The 22293-nt window shown below is 43.1% G+C and overlaps 1 protein-coding gene across 1 annotated transcript in view; it reads left to right on the top strand.

Annotated features, from left to right (window-relative positions):
- Positions 1-6555: 6555 nt before the first annotated feature.
- TBX20 (T-box transcription factor 20) overlaps positions 6556-22293 on the top strand; it is a 52126-nt gene continuing 36388 nt past the window's right edge. Inside the window, exons 1-5 of the mRNA XM_017854977.1 lie at positions 6556-7209; positions 10574-10826; positions 11917-12081; positions 15722-15830; positions 19733-19891. Of these exons, the coding sequence (XP_017710466.1) occupies positions 7083-7209; positions 10574-10826; positions 11917-12081; positions 15722-15830; positions 19733-19891 (813 nt within the window). The 5' untranslated portion in view covers positions 6556-7082. The remainder of the gene's footprint in view (positions 7210-10573; positions 10827-11916; positions 12082-15721; positions 15831-19732; positions 19892-22293) is intronic.

Genomic DNA, 22293 nt, shown 5'->3' with positions numbered 1-22293 from the left:
AGCGTGGCTCAATGCTCTCTATAATGCACTGAAAAGCTGGCATCAGGACTTGAAACGCACGCAGACACCCTCAAAGTACATGAGTTAAAGAAGGAAAATCCAGTCGTGAGGCCTGTTGTGGGCCTCCAGCAGTTCTAGCCAGGGCATTCACAGAAAACAGCCCCACTCTCTGTGCATCTGCATAAAGCTGCTCTTCTACTTAGTGGCACACGGTTTTTTCCCCCACTGCAGAGCTTCTGAGACCAACTTACAGACCCCAGAGAAGGCTGCTTCTCAAACTCCTTGAGTGCAGGGTTGACATTGTGGCTCTGGAACACACCTCCTTGATAAGATCGAATTTACATCATCCCTAAATCGAAAAGGAAGCTTTCCCCAGTTCCAGGGTTGGCAGAGAGTAGTGTCTGTGAAGTCCTTTGCCCTTACACGGGGACATTGTTGCATTTAATCTTCACAACAAACTCTTTGATGTAAGGACATATGACTGCCAGCAAACATATTTTACAGATGTAAAAACAGAGGCAGCATAGCCTGGTGCTAGACCCCAACATCTTCCTCCACAAAGATTTTTATTAAAGTTGTTTATTTCCATTAAGCCATTACACCCCATACAGTCTTAACAGTTCTTCAGCAAAATGTTGAGGGAAATGTAATGTATGTTTGCTATATGGACACTTTTTAAATACATCTCCCAGCTGGGCTTTGAACTCTTAAGAGGCATGAATTATGTGCAAATTGTCCAACTCTGTCCCCACCCCCAATGAGCCAGTGCCTGATGAATGAATGCCAACAAATGTGAATTCTTTATGTCTGTTCGTATTTTCCTCAAGTCTTCATCACAATTTCTAGTTCTTGTATTTGTTTATATGTTTATTATCAGTGTTTCCTACCAGACTGTGAGTTCCACAATGCAGGAATTTTAGCGTCCAGATCTCTAGTCTATTCTATTCCCAGAGCCTAGCACAGTACCCAGCTAAGAGTAGGTGCTGTGCAATGCTGGATGACTGAACAAATCCTCTGCATTCGTTATCTTTTATTACACGCATACATGTTTGTTTCCCTGCTTAAGACATGTTTCAAGTCGTCTGGAGCACTTCGACATTTGGGAATAGGCATCCAAGTGCTTACAGTACGAATTTTGCCACTGTTGGGAGTAAGATGAGGTTCAATCAACTGCTTCTGGAATGACTTACTGTGGGAGCTAGCAGCAGAGACCTTGCGGGGCTCTTCCTGCCTGGGTCTTCCCCACCTTGATCTCTCAAACCTCCTTACAAAAACAGCTGACTCTGGCTCCCTAAAAGCGAAGGTGAGAGGTGAGTACAGAATGTGTGGAGATGCTCTAGCAGGCACCAGAGGGGACAGCGCACAGTTGCTGGTGGAAGGCTGGATCATTTTCCCAAGTGAAGCGATTTCAAACTGAAATTCTCACTTAGTTTGTTTTTAAACGCCGGAGGAACTGCATCTCAGGAAGCGCCCTGGGGCCGCCTGTTTGGCTGCAGCGTGCGCCATCCACGCAGGCCCCACGCGTCCGCCCGGGCAGGCCAGGGCACCCAGCCAACAAGGCTTTCATCTCGAAGCAGGAAATGTGTCCCTTGTCCGCTTTTCTCCCCCTCGTGGGGTTCCAGGTTAATAGTCCCGTGTGCGATGTAACGGTAGGAACGACGCTTTCGAAGCCACAGATCTGCATTGGAAGTCCGGTTCTACTGCTTATGATCTGTGTAATTTCGATGAAATTCTTAACCTTCCTGACAGGTCCAGGACCGGGGTGAGAACCCACAATTTAGATGCCAACAAACTCAGTTGTCAAGAAAATAATATTTTAATTCAGTAATTCTGAAAGTCAAAATTCATACAAAAATCACGATGTGCAAAATAAATAGTATACATCAGCAGCTGGGCCCTTGGAAAGGCGGCGATGGCCCAAGAGGAAGGTTGCAGAAGGGAGGTGGGAGCACGCGTGGCGGAGGAGAAGGAGGGGAAGGAGGGGAAGGAGGAGAAAGGAGGGTGCAGGGGTGTGAGGACAGTAGGCCTGGCTTCCAAGCCCACAGGATCAGAAGAGATTTTTCTTTTCTTTTTTATTTTGCAGTTCTTGATCACGCTGCAAGTTTTGCACCCAATGCTAGCGCGCTGAATCTTCCACTGTCGGGAGGAGGCCCGGGGCTCTGACGGCCGTTCTCTGCGGTAGTGAGCTCGCGGGGGATGAACGCGGAGCGAGTGGCCCCGGGGAGGAGCGAGAGGGTCGCAGCCCCGAGGGCGGTCCTGTGAGCAGGCTGCGGGACCTGGAGCGCGTGGACCCCGGGAAGACACTAAGAGGCCTGGAGGCGCCGCGCCGTGGGACCCGGAGGAGGCCCAGAGCGGACACGTGGGGTGGCCTGGGGTCCCGCGCCCACGTAGCGGGACTGCTGAAACTACATGCGCCCTGGGCTGCCCGCTGCCCTGAGCCCGAGGCCAGGCGGGTCAACGTCACAGCACCGCGGGCTTCTGCCAGAAGGACATTTCCCCTCACCTCTTAACCACACCAGCCTTGGAGACGCGCGCGATGCGCCTTACGCCCACACAACATCCCTTTTTCGGCGCTATAGCTCGGCGCGACTGAGGTCTCGGGCGGAACGCGCGCACGCACACCGCACCCAGAAACTTCAGGGGCACTGAGGGGAACTGGCTCTTTGCTTTGCCCTTCGAGCAAGACTTGGACAGGGGCGCCTTGAGCTCTCTGGTCCGGAGGCTTCCTGGGTCGGCCTGAGGCCTGGAGGTTCCCGGCCACTTTTTGCAGCTTGGCTGCGAGGCAGCGCCTCGCCGGGACCACTTTGACTCGAGAAACTAAAACCCGCGGGGTGTGCGTCGGAAGGATCGTCGGAGGAAAGGCTCGGACCCGCCCTCCCGCCTCGCGGTGAAATCCGAGGCCGCGCCGCGCGCTCCCCATGGGGCACGGAGCCGCGCGCTGCTCTCAGCGCGCCCCGGGAACGCGCCGCAGCGGCCTTGGAGGGGCTGCTGCTCCTCTCCCCACTGTGCTTTGGAAGTCTTTCCTGTTCCGTAAACCTAATTTAGGAATCCAAAGGCACCGAAGCCCGTTACTGTCGCTTTTAAAGCGTCTACCAGAAAGAGCTGGAGGGAGGCTGCGGACGGGAATCTCTGGCCATGTTCGGGAGTAGACAGATGCCCTTGTGCTGAGAAGCGGGTCTCCCTTCTCCCCTTCTCTCCCGCCGCCAATGGTGGCTGCCAGGCTGTGCCCTCCGCTTGGCACCCTGCCCCACCGTCTTGGCCCTGCTTTCGACCACGGCGCCTGCAGACGGTTGGTTAGACCTGCTGGGACCGGTCCCCGCAGCTCCCAGGGAAGGGAGCATTCGTTAGCATTCGTTAAGCGAGGGACCCTTGTCCAAAGCCCGAAACCGATTACTTCCTGGACAGTTTTGGGGGTCGACTGTCTTCTGAGTTCCCGGAGTTACAAATGAGAATTTGAAAGAGTGGTGTATATAAGGAGACATCTTCCAGTCTTCCATATAATCAAATTCCATATAACCAAACTCAGATGTATAACAAAATTTTACATTCTTAGGTTCCAAAGTTTAAACGGGATGTAAATAACAATCCAATACCCTCCTGTGGCCCCAATGCTGTGTACATTCCAAAACTACGTTATATATGAGCACCCGAGAGACATGTCTCTCCGATCGCGAATTTGCAGTTCAAAATTAAATGTGATTAAAATTCTATATTATGCTTTACTTATGTTGGGTTTATTGTGAGTGTTGTATGTTAGGCTTTTTATACACATTAGGGCATTAGTCCAAAGGAATAGCAAATTCCAGGTAGGAATGAGCTATTGGCCCTATTCTAACGCAGATGAAGAAACTGAAGCTTTGAGAGGTTTAGTAACCTACACGAAGTTTCTGGGCTAATGCGTGTGTTAAAGTTAACATTCAGACTTCAGCAGCCTCCGCTGCCAGCGGTCAGCCTGAGAAGGGCCTAGAGAGATGTGTTAACGTGCTTGTTTTGTTTCAACCCCCGGGTGGTTTTACCTGTTAACCTGCGCTATCAGTGGGGTTTTGAAGGGACCTCAGAACTCCCCACTCTCCGCTTTGGGAAGGCTTTGAATCATCCTTCCACAGCACCTCTCTGCCCAGAACCGGTTCCCCGTTTTACGGCATCATATTGATTTGCAAAGGCAATAAATCTAGGAGGAGGGAGAGTGTGCTCCCGATAATAATGTTGCAGCATATGTTTTACTGCCGAGGTTTCAACACCAACAAGATGCATAGCCTAGAGATCCCCAAACGGGTCACCCGGATTTGTTTAAAGTGGCCTTTTCAATACCTCTTGTTTGCCGCCTGCCTCCTAAAGATCACTCATCTTTTCTTGTATAGTGTTTTACCTGTAGTAGGATGAGCAGTCGGGGGTTCCTGCACACAAGAGACACAGAGCTGGGCTAAGGCCGCGTAGGCACTTGGAAAGAAGGAGGAAACAGATTTGTGGCAATTCAGTTTTCCCCTTGCTTCGTCAAATTTTCTGAAAATGTTCCTCTCATGATATTGTTCAGATACCAGTCAGAATCATTAACGTAATTAAGAAAGGACACAGTTTTCCTCTGTATAGAAAACGATCGCAAGTTTTAAAATGAAGTATAATTTTGCGGCAAGTTTTTGAAAACTAAATTCAGCTAACAAGGTTTGCCACACCCTGTTGAAGCATATATAAAGGTCTAGACTAACCATAACATCCCCCGACCTCCCCAAATCCCCTTCTTGAGGGAAATCTTTCTTTCTGGACAAATCCTAAGCATTTGCTATAGGAAAGGAATCAGTGTGCTCCTTCCACTCAATACAAAGAAATGTCACTTACATTGAGAAGGTGTGTCTGGGGAGAGATGGGTTGGGGTGGGGGACTTTAATAACCAAAAAAGGAGTCTGGATTGGGTCTGGGTTGTCCAAAACCAGCAAAAAATTCAAGAATAGAAACGGATCCTCAGACGCATCCTGCGGCTTAATCTGAAAGCCCTCTGCTTGCCAGCCATCGTTAACTCTACTTTGGCTCTTCAGCTAACAGCCCAGCCACAGCTGCAGGGCCAGAGACTGATCAGGGTCGGGCCCGGAGTGTGAGTCCTGCCCTTCCATCTGCTTTTAGCCGCTGGAGTGGACTGGGGGGAGATGGGCGCTCTGCCACGTAGGGCCCTGTTTTTCTCTCTCAAACGCACCTGGAGACCGGCTAGACAACAGCGTAAATTCCTTCCAGCACCAAAGTCTATGGTTTTACGAATTTCCCCAAACATTTATAAATCGACACTTCGAACTTCTATAGTGATATCAGGATGCATTTTTTAGTCACCTTCATCCAGCACCTCGTTAAAAACTATTGATACACGATGACCAAGACAGGCTGAAATCACGACTCTTCCAGATGTCATTTCGTTCACACAAACTTTTTCGACAGCTATTTTAACTTGCCGTTTTCCCCACAAATTTATTTCAGGAGTAAGGGGTGATGCAGTGAAAAGTTGGGGTTTTAAAAATTATTATTATTATTATTATTATTATTATTATTTTAAGATCCACGAAGAAGCTTCTAATAGCCAGACCAACTGACTGGAAAAGAGAACAAATATTTACATGTACAGCTTGAGTGTGTATGTCAGCCTGAGTTTACATGGCTCCAAGCGAAGCGGATTACCCTGCGAATTCAGAGAATTTGAGTTATTCAGGCTGAGCACGCTAACAGGACGCCCTCCAACAAGACCGTGGGAAGTCCTGGTCACAGCCGCCTTTGTAAAACCAGAGGGGTCCGTGTCCGCTTAGTCCCGGCGCTACCATAAGGTTCGCACTCTCCCACGGCGCGTCGCGTGGTCACCCTAGGGCTCCGCGCCCTGACCTTCGCCTTCCCTTTGGCAGCCGCCCCATTTTTCAGGGTCCCTCTAGGGAAAATAGGAGCCCCAGGTTAGAGACGCACTGGTGAGCAGAAGCAACGGTTCTGAGAGCAGCATCCTTTGCCAAATGCCCGCAGCTCTCGCTAAGCTTATCTTTTTCAGGGCTGCATTTGCTCAGCCCCACTGTCAAGGAGATCAAATTTGGGACCATCGAATCAGAGTCCCAGCCCTGGGATCTGCCCCGAGTATGGACCTGGCCAGTTGGCGCCGGTTCAGAGGCGCCGGATTCCGCTCTACTGAGCGCTTCCCTACTTTCTTTTGGAACTTTGAGCGCAGGTAAGAAAAAGAATGGAAAAAGCAAGAACTCCCGAGGCTTCCTCTGGTCTGGTCATAGCTTCACCAACTGGGCCATGCCCGGATCTCGGGCGTTAGGCCGCGATGATGGGTCCTCTCCGGACAGCGCGCACCGCCCTCCCGCCCAGGGCTGCGAGACCAGGCGGGGGTGTCCATGGCCGCTGCGTCAGCCTAGTGGAGGCACCCTTTTCTCTGAGCCTGTGCGGGGCTACGGTACAGCCGGGGCTACAGGCCACGCGGACGCAGCGCCCTAGGCGAGCCCTCAGCACCCGGCCCGCGGCCCCGCCCCCGGCGGCGGAATCAGGAAGCGGTGACGTGGAAAGGCGCTGACTGGCTGCGGGCCTCCGGGATCGCCGTCGCCAGCAAATTAAGGCGCAGGGCAGCAAGCGCCAGCGCTCAGTGTCCTTAGCGCCGCGCCGCGCTCCCTTCGCTCGCGCCCTAGCAGCCGCGCTCGGCTGGTGGCTGCCTTAGCCCGAGACGTCCCGGCTGTCCCCAGCCCCAGAGGGAGGAAGGACACGGAGGGGATGCTCCAGGACCCCAGGACTTTGTGCAGTTGATGCTTGTTTTCGCCTTCGGGCTGTGCAGACTGTCGTCCTGCCGAGCGCCCCGGGGCGTGCGCACCCGCTGTAGTGCCGGGTGGGCCCTCTCCTCTCCGGCTGCCCTCGAAGTCTCTGCGGCTCTGGGGCTTTGCGGTGGGGGATAGAGGCCAGTGTGCAGCTCTGGAGAGGTTGGAGCTGACACGTCTGGAGTCCCTGGCCCCGCTGTGACTGGTCTCGGAAACTTTGCGCTGTGTTTCGGGTCTTTGTCTCCCTTGGGGAATCTGGACGGCAGTTCGGACGACCCAGTCCCTGGCCAGGACCGTGTGCTGGGGACCATGGAGTTCACGGCGTCGCCCAAGCCCCAACTCTCCTCCCGGGCCAACGCCTTCTCCATTGCCGCACTCATGTCGAGCGGCGGCTCAAAGGAGAAGGAGGCGACGGAGAACACAATCAAACCCCTGGGTAAGTTGGGCTACCCGGCTGTCCACCGAGGACTGGGGGTGCTGCGCATCCGTCTGTGCCCCGTCCCCTGGCTGCAGGCGGCTCGCAGCAGCGTCTGATGCTCAAGCCATGAGCCATACATCGCGGGTGGGAGATTATTTTCTTTTGGGTTCAGATTTTCTTTGGAGGCTCCAGTCTGTTGAATGCTATGGGTGTGCATCTTATATCTGGGCCCGTCGGGCTCCCCAGTTTCTGGAATCCATATATCAGATTGGACATATGGTATGTGTGTATGTTTGTTGGCATAAAAACATTCAAGGAAAAATAATAATAAAACCGCGTTTAAGGCTCAACAGGAGTTACTGTGCATGTAACACCTGCTTGTGCGTTTGAAACCAAGAAGACGCTAAACGACTTCATAAGAAACCAGTTTAATTTTGGTTTTCCTCTGCCTTGAATAGACAAAACAAAGCAAGCTCTTTGAAACCACTGTAAAGCAGAAAAAGCCAGTTCTCCCTGCACGAACCATTATATTCACTGAAGCTGTAGACTTATCACCAAGACATCATTTTATAACTCGTCATTTTCAGTTGAGGTTGGCAAAAACACTAACCGATAACCATTTCTCACATTCCTCTACTTTTAGTTATATTGTTTATTTAACAACCTTTACCATTTATAGAAGACACTAGGTTAGGAGTAAAGGGAGAATAGGGATTATGTTCTTCTTAACACTAGTGAATTACATGGAAGAGAACCAGCCCAAGGCAAATATTTAAAAATATCTTCACAACTGAGAGAAAAAAAAGTGTTCTCATCATTGTCTCATGGAGCCTCAGGAAATAATTATTACACAGCCTGATCATCTGGTATCCCTACAATGTGAAAATCAGATAGCAAACTTAGTTTTTCTTTTTTAACCCTCCCCAATTTTTCCTTTCTTCTCTCTGTCCTTCCCAACACTTTAACATATCACATCCAAAATAATGATAACATGAAGAAAAGGAAGTATTCGAGATCAAAAATAAGGTGCTTGGGCATAAAGAGAGAAGTAAAATTCCAGTAGCTACTTGAAACCAAGGAAAAAGAAACTAGTAGATTTCTAGAAAACAGAATGTCAAAAAAATAAAAGTAAAAAATCTGTCCTCCAAGTTTTCACTCCCTTCCCCTGGTTCTTCCCACTGACCTCCCATCTAAATATAAACCTGCCAAAGAATGGAGACAATCAATCAAACAAACTCCAATTGTTCAGAAAAATATAACTAACAATTTCAAAGTTATATTGTGCGACTTATCAACATTATGTATTGCTGTTTGGGGCCCCTGAATACTTTGTAAATATCTGTTTGTTACATAGCAGGAAAAGAGGATTTCAGGTGAAAATTCCTGACAGAAGTGTAGACAGCAAATTGGGAAACATGCCAGCCCCAGCTGCACTGTCATTTCAACATTACTTCCTTCTCTATTTTTCTGAGAAAAACCACCTTATATCGAAGTTTGTGACTCTTGAACTTTAAAGCCATGCCCAGCTGACAACTCCAACGCCACCCGCATGCCCACGCACACGTAGGCACTAGTCTATAAAATGCGTATCCCTCTCCTGGCTTTTGAGATGGGCTCTGAAAGAACTCGCTGGTGTTCTTGTCCCTTACACTGGCCAGTTCAACAGAGGTGACTGCAAGCCAAGGACTCCAGCAAGAGAAACACCTAAAAGTTCTGTTAAGAGAGAATGTGAGACTTTTGTTGAAGCAAACTATAGAGTGGGGAGGGGGATTCCAGTGTGTCCCAGGATTGCCCATTTAAACATACAAAGTCTATTGAAAAGAACAGCTTCCGTCCGCTGAATCATTTCTGTTTCATTTTCTTCCTTTCCTACTTCCCATCCTGATGCATTGGTCAGTCTGTGGCTTAGGGAGTTTGCCTCTTTCAGTTATCAGCAAAAAAAAAAAAAAAAAAAAAAAAAAAAAAAAAAAAAAAAAAAAAAAAAAAATCATTAAGACTGCTTAATTCTCTCCGAGGACATTATGTGAATGTGTTTCTGAAAATATTAGTAGAAAATAAGATTTTGTTATGGTATGGTTTCCTTTCTTTAATCTGAAAAGAAATCAGGATGGCAGTTAATTTGATTATTCTTAAGTTAAAACATTTTTATAGGTTTGATTATCATTGCATGAGAAGTAAAAGTAAAACCATTCTGTTTCCTGTTTTCCTCATGCAAAGATATGTAGGAAATAAAACACCTTATGATCTGTGCGTGTCCCATATGCCCACACACATCATATACATGCACATACATACATTTAGAACTGGCTTTGATTTCTTGAGGACTCAAGAGATCAACTTCACATTGCAGATTCAAGTAGTTTCTTTTTTAAGGGATGGAAGATAATTGGGACAATTACAAAAGTCTCCCTGTATTCCATCAAAGTGACTGGTGTAGTCCAAGGCCCTTATCAGCTGTGGGGGAGAATGCTTGGTTCATAGGCAGCAGTATTCCAGCCTGATGGTGGATGGCAGAGCATTCTTCTCACTTTAATACACTGCTGGCTTGGGTTTGAGGTTGTTTTCCTCAATTCTAGGGAGGAAAACACCTTTTTGGGAGACAGAAAAATTTTATACATCACCCCTCAAGTAATTCTTCTAAGCCTCTTCTGAAAATGGCCCACAGAACCTGCTCCTGTAATTTAGCAAGGTGTACGCTAGCATCTTTCATAAGATCTCGGTCTGGGAGGAATATTATAAAAATGTTCTAACTCTTGTCATAAAGCCTACAAAACTGAAAGTCAACCACAGAGGTGAAGTGACTGATTTTGTAAACCACATTCCCCATTTTCTTTTACCCTCCTATCCTCCTTTCCTTTTCTCTTATGGAGAGAGGGCTCCAGGAAGGAAGGGAAAGTTCCTCTCCAAGTGAGGAAGGTGCTGATCTCTTTGCTCCCTTGGTCTCCATGGAGAAAAATTTCTCCTGGTTGTCAAAGAGGCAGGACTGGCATCAGTTCCGTGAGCTACAAAGTTCAGAACTTGGGAGGGATGACAATAGGAATATTTGCTTTGCATCCTTCATGATCACCTTTCCCTCATGATTATCACCTTTCCCTTCTTCCTCTCTTACATTTTTATTTCCCAAAGTCGGTTGCAGTACTGGTGGAGACAGGTAGTCATTCTAGAACTCACCAGTTTGGTCAGGAAACACTGGGCATGCTACTCCGTGGGAATCCCAGGTAATTTTATACAGTGATAGGTCATCCCTAGAGCCCTGCTTGGAGTTTCTGAGCTTAACTTTTCCTGAGTCAAATCCAAGTGGCCATTTTGGTTATGCTGTTCTTTCCAGATCTTTCCTTGTTGAACAGTGTCAGCTGTCATTCACAATTCTCTTTGCCTCCAGAGCAATTTGTGGAGAAGTCATCCTGTGCCCAGCCCCTGGGTGAGCTGACCAGCCTGGATGCTCATGGGGAGTTTGGTGGAGGCGGTGGCAGCAGCCCGTCCTCCTCCTCTCTGTGCACTGAGCCGCTGATCCCCACCACTCCCATCATCCCCAGTGAGGAAATGGCCAAAATCGCCTGCAGCCTGGAAACCAAGGAGCTTTGGGACAAATTCCATGAGCTGGGCACCGAGATGATCATCACCAAGTCTGGCAGGTAGTTGGGACTTGGCGGTTGGGGGTGGAGAGTCAGGACACTCCCTGGGGAGCTGAGGGTGCTTCCAGGAACTGGATGAGAGCTGGCTGGTCATGGAGCAGAGAGACAGCTTAGCTCCAGGGCAGTTCTTTCCACCAGCTTGCATTAAGAGCTACAGGATGTCTAGTCATTTGCGTTCCCAGGATTTGGTCATGGGAAGTTCCACCCTGGCTTTGTTGAGAAGGGCACAGGGACCAGGGAGCCACACTAAGCCTGAAGGGTGTGGTCTGCTTTCCCTGGAGCTGGAGAAGGTTCGGTGGGTGGAGGGTCGGGATCTGGAAGGAGGGAGAATTTGTGCCAGGGGTGCCTGGTGAGCTGCTGGGTGCTTCTAGATAGGTGAGTAGCTTCCCTTTTATCAGCCTCAATTTGCAAAAGCTGCCAGCTCCCATTAAAGACTGAAATTAAAACCTGGGCGGAAGAATGAAATTTGAAACGATAAAATTCCCTGTAGGAAGGAGCACTGCTCGGGGCCTCTTGGCGCCAGAGCTGGGCGGGCTTTGGCCAGGCAGGAAGCTGCAGGGCTGCAGGGAGGTTGGGATGGGGCAGAGGCCGGCAAAACTTGGTGGCTGTAGCTCTTGGGACTGCAGAAAATACCTGCAGGGTCTCTGAGAAATCCTTCCCAGAAACCTCCGCTTTTGGCTTTTGTTTTGCAAGAGCAGAGTTTTCTGGCTGGGATGCGGGTAAGTTATGTGTCTGGGCCAGCTCCAGGGACTTCGGTTCCTTGGACACTTAATGTGCTTGATCGTTAAAATGAATAGGGTTTTCCCTAATCACAGACCTTCTGGAGTTAACACATACCCCCACCTCTACCCACACCTTTTCACCTAGCAATTAACACTTGCAAAGGTGACTCTTAAAATTATCTAGGCTTGGAAGAAAACCCTGTCTCTGTACTCACTTCTCTGAGGCTGTAAACAAAACAAAAGAGGGGTTTGTGGACCAGATAGAGAGGGGAGTCAGACCCTTTCCCTTCCTCCCTTCCTCTCTTCCTAACTCAGGCCAGTTTATTAGGCAGCATAAACAGGGCCCATTCTCTGTCTCTCTCTGTCAGGAGGATGTTTCCGACCATCCGGGTGTCCTTTTCGGGGGTGGATCCTGAGGCCAAGTACATAGTCCTGATGGACATCGTCCCTGTGGACAACAAGAGGTACCGCTACGCCTACCACCGGTCCTCCTGGCTGGTGGCTGGCAAAGCCGACCCGCCGTTGCCAGCCAGGTTCGTGCGTCCGGATTTTCACCGAGAAAATGTTAACGCTTCTGTCAGAATGTTTCTGGCTTGTGTGAATTTTAAGCAAGTGTGTTTTTAAAGCAGCCGGCTCTGGCAAGAGAGCATTCCAAGCCTGGACACTCCAGGATTGACTACACAAAATATGGGCTAGGCTCTGAGAAAGGTAGTTTGTGCATAGAGAAAACACTGTCTTTAAGTTTATGTTTCGTTAGGCAACAATTCATTGCAAAGTTTTTCATAAATTTCAGTTAGTAATGTGGACCCATTTTGTATAAATATAAATATAGACATCCTCTCTAATTGCTGCTTAAAACCAGAGTGAATAAACCTACTGATGAAATGGTTGTCCTAAAATTCTTTTTAAAAGAGTGTATGTTAGTAAAATGGTTGCTTATAGTAAGTATTTGTTAATCATATAGTTATAACTGCGTATAATAAACACCATTTAGGTAAAATTCAGTTGTTTTTGACCAAAAAAGATTAAAAGATTTTTAAGTTAAAAAAAAAAAAAGCTAAGTTTTATTTTCTCCCTTTATAATTTTAGTGGATGAATGTAATTCAATAACAGGTTCTTTTACATGAAACATTCCTCAGTTAACTTATTAAGGCTCAAGCATATTTACTCTTGTGAAATTCATTGCTCATACAGTTTTTCCAGGAGTACCATCCTTAAAAAAGCACATGCAAACCTTTACTGTTATTGTTTTAACCAAATGAGCATTCTAACAGGAAAACATACACTTGCTTATAGGAAGAATAATAGATGAAGTTACCGGAATGTAACTGCCTACTTTAATACAAAACAAAACATATTAACTGACTTTATGTTTGGGATTTTAAAACCCAGCCTCATAACTTTTCTTTAATGACTAATTTTGTTGTTTATGTTTAATGCGTAATTTTGTTTAATGAGTAACTTTTGTGATTGATTGAAAGTTCATATCAGAGCTAAGAATTTATTTAAAGGTACAGATTAGGGAGCTGTTAAATTACGGCTGGTACTTTGTGTCTGGTCTGGAGTCACAGTCAAGACAGAGAATCAACAGACAATTACACATATGGTTCAGATAGAATATTCAGCTTAATTAGTAGTTTATTGTATTATTGAGCTTATCGTATGCTAAGTGCACTAGAAAAGAGATTAAAAGCAATCTCTTAAGAGTTTTCCATTCTCGGAAGAGACTAGAAAGGGCGTCTTCCCAGCCCTTTCAAATCAGTATATTAAATAACTGTCAAGACTAAGAAAATCTAAAAAACAATCGCTGCTGGTTATTTTTTTTATTTTTTATTTTTTTTTTTTAGTTAGCAAGAATTACAGTTTATAATAGATATAAATTATAAAATAATGTTCTCTTCTATTTATATTAGTGTTTTATATTTTTCTTGAGCTTCCTTCCAAACTTTTCAATATCATTTTAAACCAGAGAGAGTATTTTAGCAGATTCCTAACCATTTTCTACAAGCAAACCCTCCTTTTTTTTTTTTTTTTTTGTCCTCCAGTCTTTCCTCTAAGAAGTTAATCACTCTTATTAAACATACATTTTCTTCCTATCTGAAGGTATGGGGAGCTGATGCAGGCCAGCAGGACTTTGGAAATATGACATGCCCTGTTTATGTTACTAATCTGTTCTGGTTGGAGAAGAAAAGTGTGTACCAATACACTATCTTAACTGAAGCATGTTTAAGCTATTGCTGGAATTTTAAGTCCCTGGGGGACTTGAGAGGAGGGGCTTCCTGTATATTTTTTTCATTTATCCTAGTTCAGCTTTTAAGATTGATATTAAATAAAATGTTTAGCTTGTGGGATAAAATATTATAGATAATTAAGCAACTATTTATTATTATTAAAATAAATAGTTTGCTATTTATCTATCTCCATAAGAGAAAAGCGAAGAACTTGGGAGTTGATAATTTTGTACTGATGGCAAAATTTCCCGTGGTTTTAGGACTTTGAAGCGTTTTATTTCAGGCTGAAGTTCATTGGTCAGTCATTCCTAATCAGAAGAAATAATGCTTGACAGTATCACTTGATTGTAATAATAAGCAAGATATTACTTACAATCTAAAATAATGTTACATTTTCATATAGGACATCTCCTTTTCTTTAAAGTACGTATATTTAAATACATTAATATTTTATTAATAGCTATAACATGTGATGAATGTGATCCTTAAAGAGGGAACATTTCGTCAACTTTAGGACTTTAAATAATGTTGAATTTTTTTAGAGGGAGGAATGTGGTTCTGATCAGTAAAACAACTGCACCTATAAAGCTACAGTCTTGGAAGGATGGTACTTGAAAAGTGATTGTGTTATCAAAGAATAATTGAAAGGCAACTGTGAGCACTCCTCCTAAAAACAGTGGAATTAACAGGCAGACAAATGCCTGAAGCCTTTACAGTTTCTCTGTAGGTCTGGTAAGAATCTTTGGTGCTGTCAACCTTTTTGTGCATTGCTCCTGGTGGGCTTTGTGAGTTTAAGCATTTGTATAGAATTCTTCTATTCTTTGTCTTCTGTGTGACAAACCATGGCACAGATTTCTTGTTCTTTACATGAATAGTGCAAGGAAGATTTTATGACTTCTATCCCTTGCTTTTGCCCTAGTAAAAATATTTATGTTTAATTGTAGTTATAAGGATCCCATATAAAATTTAGGTGTAAATAACCTGTTACGTGGATAAAGGAATTTGTCCTATAAAATCAAGGATTTTGCTTCCCCCTCATTAGTTCTGTAGTCTCTCTCTGACTTCAGAAAGACTTAAGTCAAGAAGATACCAGGATGGGGACTTACAAAGAGCTGCATTTAAGGCGATTGTCACAGGTAGAAAAAGTGACCTGCATTTAACTGTGAGTGAGTAAAAGATTGCCTTGCATGTAGCAACTGATCAATAAATGATAAACAAATTTTTCCCATCAAAGTGAGAGCTTTTTTTGGCTTGCACTGTTTACAAATAAATAAATTGAATAATGTGAAGTGTGTCTAGCTTGTTTTAACTCTCATTTAGTGAGCACATAAACAGATAATGATGAAAGTGGTAGTGTTTAATGTAACAGGAAGAACAGAATGCCAGCTGGTCTCTGGACTACTGGAAGTTCTTCATGTCCCTATATTAAAATTACTCCATCTTGTATTTACTAAGAACACAAACGTTAAACCTTCAAGTTTAAATAAATAGATTCTCTAAAATTATTTTCTCTTTTAAATTACGTTTTCATTGTTATTTAAGAGACGTTTATAATAGGAACTTACGCAATTAGTGTAAGCTAGTTTTTCTTTTGAAAGCACTTTCAAAAAGAAGATTTTGCATTTGATCGAAGCAGACTAGTAGTGGACTAGATAGATGAAAACACACACACACACACACACACATACCCCTTTAAAAAATGGCTTGCTCAGCTTTTAATAGAAAATTTGTTAAGTATTATCTCATTTAGATAATTGGTACATGAAGAAATACATTAGACATTGTTTTGACATTGCAGTAGTAATAAATTTGACATATATGGGGCAATAAAATGTACCACTTATACATGGTTTATGTGTTCCCTTAGAATTAGAACATTTTATAACCCACAGAGACAGACTTTTTAAAAAAGCTCAATGAAGTTTTCTCCTAACTTTCTTAGGCTCTATGTGCACCCAGATTCTCCTTTCACCGGTGAACAACTACTCAAACAGATGGTGTCTTTTGAAAAGGTGAAACTCACCAACAATGAACTGGATCAACATGGCCATGTAAGTACCGTGCCTTGAACTGTGCAGATTCCCTGAGATGGAATGGACAAGTCACACAAAACTGTCTCTCTCTGAGTCCCTTCCTGCCTTCCCTCTCCTTTTCCCACCTTCTGTCTCTGAGTCATTTTATGGGAACATTTATGTGTTCTTCAGGGGACCTTGACTGATTTTGTCAATAGGTCATTTACAGGGATGCTATGCTGTGTGCCATTTCTATGCAAGAGGGTCAGGGATCTTATGTCTCGTGGAATTCCTAAGGCTTCTGAAATTGCTGTACCACCCGAGCCAACTAAACTAAGGGAATATACATTTTTTGGAGGCTACTACAGCCTGTTGTTGGGTTAAGCATCTAATTTCTGTCAGCCACATATCAGATAATAAAACCTAAAGAGAATAGGGCTAGGACCTCTGATGGGGGTTTCCTAAAGTGTGTTCTATAGAACATATAGATGAAATAACAAAAGGATTTTATGACCAAATCAGTATGGGAAAGTGCTGTTTACTCATTATGTAACCTTTTTTTTTTTTTGGGGGGTTTCGTGAATTTAAAGCATAAAAAAGCCCTGTAATTAAAACAAAACAATTTGATTTTATGTCAGTATAAAGTTTATGAAAATGTGGAAAAAAGAAAAACTAACTCTGTGTTCTTATCAGTAGTTTAATAGAACAAATAGTCATTGATGCAGGTCCTTACGTATTTGATAAAATGCCTTTTTAAGGCACTGCTGGGATGTTACTTCATGCTCTTAAATAAAGATTCACATAAAAATTCTGTCTTAGATTTTATGCTAAGAGTACTTTAGATAGACTTCCATAATTTTTTCTTCTTTTAATAATTTTTAATTGATACATAATAATTGTACATATTTATGGGGTGCGTGTGATATTTGGATACATATATACAATGTGTAAGGATCAAATCTGTGCAATTTAGAGGAAGTGTTTGAAGACCTTCTCAACAAAGATGGTCATAAGTAGACAATAAGAAAGTTCTAGGTTTGGTTTCAAATGGTTGGATTAGACCTGGAACCAAATAAATCACTTTAGGCACTAGCACTACCCCTCTGCCCACAGGAGATCGTGTTTATTACAACCAAGTCAGGGTAGCCACTTAACTCAGGACTCTGCTGGTGGTGCTGTTGGGATATTGGAAGTAGCTTAATATGCTTCTTTTTTTTATGTGTTGAAAAAGAAAGTTGATCTTTAAGTTTATTGGCATAATTTTCTTTTCTTTTTTTAAAACATGCTTCTACTTACAAATTTTTTTTACAGGTTAAAATTTATGAAGTATGGAGTGATTTTTTTGTAGGTCAATGATCATTCTTAATGTCATTTATATTAAAATTTCTTGAACTTAAATGGAAATTTTGCAGGGAAAATGAAATTCTTTTATGATTCTAGAATTTTCTATTTATGAAGCTTTTAGAGGAATTATTTGAGTCTTTCCAAAAATACTTGAGAGTCATTTTGAGATCAGTTGTCCATAATTGAAATGCTTTTCTTTTAGCATCAGCTTCGTTGGGTAGTAATAGCTCTAAAGTAGATCTCAGAAGCTCTAGGGTCTAGCCGGGATATACCAAGATTATACCTAAAAAACTGGTTAGTCTTAGATGGTTGCTTATATGCATTTTAGCTTTAAAACTTTTATACAGGTCAGGCACGATGGCTCACACCTGTAATCCCAGCACTTTGAGAGGTTGAACTGGGAAGATTGCTTGAACTGAGGAGTTTGAAACCAGCCAGAGCAACGTAGAGAGATCCCATCTCTATGAAAACAAAACAAAACAAAAAATTAGCTGGATGTGGTGGCATGCACTTCTAGTCGCAGCTACTTGGGTGGCTGAGGTGGGAGGATCACTTGGGCCTGGGAGGTCGAGGCTACAGCGAGTTGTGATTGTGCCACTGCAATTCATCCTAGGTGACAGAGCAAGACCCTGTCTCAAAAAAAAAATTATGTTTAATATAACCCTTTATCACCAGAATTAGTGTATTCTGAAAACTATTAATACAAGGAAAGATTTTTAGATCCTGTGTTGTTAAGCTAACTTCTTTGAATAGGTTCTGAAGAAGGCTGTCTTACAGATGCAGTTTTAGTTTCAGAAAAGGAAACTTTTTTATTCTCAAGAATTATTTCTTGAGTGAAGCAGAGTCCACATTTCTATTAGTGTTCCTTAGTCCTCAAGTCACGGGAGGGCTTGAGCAGAGAGTCAGGGAGCCCTGAGGTCTCAGAGGCTCAGTCTGGTGTCTGAGTCTGTCCAGTAATCTTCCCCAAAAGAAATTAACCTTCAGGTGGTAGAAGTGGGGAAAGAAGAAGCTTATTTAAAACTTAGGGCATGTTCCATTTTGGTATGTGTATGTATGGGTGAGTGGGTGTGATATGAAAATTCTTCCTATCTTCTCAGTAGAATATATGATGAATGTTAATTTTTTTTCTTATATTAGTGATAGGAGGAAAATGTTTGGTTTTGTTGCTTCAACTTTATTCAAGCATTTGGCTGAGGATCAATCACTTGAAATCCTTGGAATAAATGCATTATGCAAAGAGATCATATTATCATTCAAAAACATTATTTTGATTCATTTAAAGATCTCCTTTGTTCCAGTTATTCCTGTTCCAGTTTGAGATCATAAAAAGGCAGCATGTTCAAAATTCAATCACAGTTGAAACCCTGTAACTTTAGGTTGGCTTACATCTCAGCACAGAGAGCGAGCGATTACATATCAGTTATCCCACAGTGACTAGTATTCAACTCTGCTAAAGTCAATCGGCAGAAACACTCATGCCCCACACCCAGGTTAGCCAAGAAAGCCGGGGAGCCATCAGTTGCATGACTAGCAGCAGCAACCAGCAGAGTGCCATTGGTCCTGCCAGGCTGTTTATCATATGTCACCGAGAGTTGCACTCTCTGCTAGCTCCTTGGAGAGGAGGGCATACAATGTGAGCCCTCTCATCCCCAGGAAGATATACCCCCAACTTTTGCAGACTTAGATAGCTGTCTGGATGGCAGGAGAGACGATGTGAGAAATCTTTTCTATCTGAAATTGAATTTTATTGCCCTGATTCATAATGGCTAGCTTTTATATTTTATTTAAAATTTATTTAAAAGATATATGAAAAATACTATCTATTGGCTGCCTTGTTAACGTGGGTGTGTTTATGATTTCTGAGTACTTGGCAACTTTTACTGGCTACAGAATGGAAGATGGCTATCATGATTCAAGTTTGGTTTAATAACTGGAAGTTAGAAATCAAGGAAGCTGTCATAAATACTCCTTCTATTACTACTAATAATACAGTTCACATTTACTGAGCACTTCCTGTTTCCTGTGTGCCAGCCCTATGAGGTTAGTACTGTTTTTGCATATGAGAAAACTAGGAATTGGAGAGATGAGATCACTTGGCTCAGGATTAAAGGACTAGAAACTGACAGATTCAAAATTTTAACCCAAGTCTGTCTAACACCACACTGCTTTTCTAAACTCTTTTGTTTTTTTCTCCATAAATAATAGTCTGGCCTCTTAGAATACATGATTTCTTATTCTAGAAAATTTAGATTTGCGTCCTTTGGTCTAACCTGACTAGCAAACCAAAAGTATTTAAAAGACTATTTTTAAAAATAGGTGAAACTTATCTTTCAGATGACCCCTCCCCCTACCATTTTAGAAAGGACACTTGAAACAACCTGTGTGGTTTGCAGTTGTTTTGGTAAAATGTGATTCACAACAATGACTCTGCAGGATCTTGTGAAAATGATTTGCCTTAAGGCTGGAAAGGGTAGATCTGTATCTTAAAATTGACTTTGAAATTGTAGACCATTTCGTTCTTTCTTGCCTCACTGTAATTTCACCTGTTTAGCAGTATAAGTATGTAAAATTCAGTACTTGCCATCTTTTTGTTGTAGATAATTTTGAACTCAATGCATAAGTACCAGCCAAGGGTGCACATCATTAAGAAGAAAGACCACACAGCCTCACTGCTCAACCTGAAGTCTGAAGAATTTAGAACTTTCATCTTTCCAGAAACAGTTTTTACGGCAGTCACTGCCTACCAGAATCAACTGGTGAGTGTACAGTTCACAATTTAGTTCCTGCATAAGAGAAGGATTTAGGAGGTTCTTACATTTCCTTGGAGAGAAGAGATATCCCAGTACTCAAAATGGATGTTCACTTTGCAGAGAGCTATTGAGTTTCAGTGCTAGGACCTCTAAGAGTGTGTTGAATGACTGTGTATTACACGGTATTTTCTAGAATCTCTATATTATGGGTGAGGTTTTTAACTGCCCACTTCCCCACCCACACTCATCCCAATCTGTCTTCTCACATTTTCTTCTCCAGAAAGTTACTTGCCTCTTTTTCCTCCTTCTGGTAACATGTATAACCATGTTCTTGCTGCTTCATAATGTTTAAAGGCTCAGTTTCTCTGCTGAATTAAACACACCTATTCTATCCAACTGTCCAAACTGCTGATACTTGTGATATTTTGTGAGGTTTATTCAGCTATAGTTTAGGGTGAGATAATTCTGGCAAAATGACTTTAAATGTCTTTTTAGATAGTAAACTATAGTAGTACGTAACATCAAAATATCTGATTTATATTATTGAGTTATATGCAGGGTGAGTATCCCTAATACAAAAACCCAAAATCTGAATGCTCCAAAATCTGAAACTTTTTGAGCATTGACATGGCACTCAAAGGAAATGCTCATTGGAGCATTTCAGATTTTAGATTTGTAGATTAAGGATGCTTAATCTGTAAGTATAATGCAAAATTCCCAAATCTGAGAAAATCTGAGATCCAAAATACTTTTGGTCCCAAGCATTTCAGATAAGGGATACTCAACTTATATTTTTTACTCTCTGTTGTACATCACATTTAAGATTAATGCATTTCTGGCCAGGTGCGGTGGCTCACGCCTGTAATCCCAGCACTTTGGGAGGCCAGGGTGGGTGGATCACCTGAGGTCAGGAGTTCAAGACCAACCTGGCCAACATGGTGAAACCCTGTCTCTACTAAAAATACAAAAATTACCTGGGCGTGGTAGCAGGTGCCTGTAGTCCCAGCTACTCGGGAGGCTGAGGCAGGAGAATTGCTTGAAACTGGGAGGTGGAGGTTGCAGTGAGCTGCACTCCAGCCTGGGCGACAAAGCGAGACTCCACCTCAAAAAAATAAATAAAATTTAAAAAAGTAAACTTAATGCATTTCTTCATCCACAGGGCTTATTCCAACTTAGTAAATATTTATCAAGGCCATACTAAGTGCCATGTACTGATAGATACTCCCCATACATTTTCTTCTTTTGTGCCTAGTGTAAGCTTTAGGGGCTGTGGCAGTACTAACACTCCATAGGTGAGGAAGCTGAAGCTAAGAGAGGGTGAGTAACTTCTCTCTGTCAGAAAGGACCAGCAGTAGAATTCCTTTTCATACGCTTCAGTATAAAAGGAAGTCACATGCTCAGTTTACTTGACACATTCAGTTGTTCATGACCTCTCTGTGTCTTTGTGTCTCGACATTGGTCATAGGTAGCCAAGACTGTTGCTCTCCTCTTGTCTTGATGTTGTTAGGTTTTGGGTTCTGAGTGAGTAGCTGTTAGATGCTGCCTGGCAATGGCTCAGAGTCCAGAGGAGAATGGTCACTTGGAAGTGAGGTGGTGTGGAGACTCTCGGGAAAAGCAAGATGAAGCTGACATCACAGCCAGCCTCACACAGATGAGATAGTAGAAGTCTGGAAAAGGGATGTGGGCAGGCGGCCAGAGTGGATGCATGGAAGGCTTACTCTCCTAGGATTTCTGTACAACTTTGAGTAGATTTCATTTCACCAGTGGCTGCTATTTTCCTTACCTATATATTAGGGCCAAGAACTGACCAGACCATTTTAGGGGATTGCTGTGAAGATCAAACATAGTGATGTGTGTAGGCTTGTTCCAAACAAGCCCTTGGAAGCTGTAAGTTGCTCTGTAAATACAGCATGTGGTTATGATTGGGCTATCTCAGAAATGTCAAAAGAGAATTTGTCACCATTTGGATTTTAAAATTTTAGTGGTGTATTAGTTAATGAGATAAATTAAGGCATAATTATTATCACGCTGGTCATCTTGTAGTAAAGACAAGTATTGTAACCTTTGAATTATCTCCAACATGATAACACAGGAGTGGAAACATTCACAGAATGCCCAAGCTAAAAGTTAGGGGTTAGATGGAAGCCTTCAAAGGCCTAAAGCACTAATGCTATTTCTCTGAGAATCTGGAACACTGAAACCAGCAATCCTGTTTTTAATTTATTTGAGGGCGCATGGAATGCAAATATCTTAGGCTCCAAAAAGATTCCTAAAACATTCCATTCATTTTACACTAATTGATTTTATAGCTTTTATAATATATACCAAGCTAATATTTAAATTTAATTTAATGACATTTAAATTTAAATTTAATTAAATAAGCGTAAATTTAAATTTAATGACATTTT

Source organism: Rhinopithecus bieti, unplaced genomic scaffold, assembly GCF_001698545.2.
Source record: "Rhinopithecus bieti isolate Rb0 unplaced genomic scaffold, ASM169854v2 scaffold_39971, whole genome shotgun sequence".
NCBI classification, from domain to species: Eukaryota; Metazoa; Chordata; class Mammalia; order Primates; family Cercopithecidae; genus Rhinopithecus; species Rhinopithecus bieti.
Note: the sequence above shows the minus strand (reverse complement) of the source record. Positions and strands in the feature narration are given on the sequence as shown.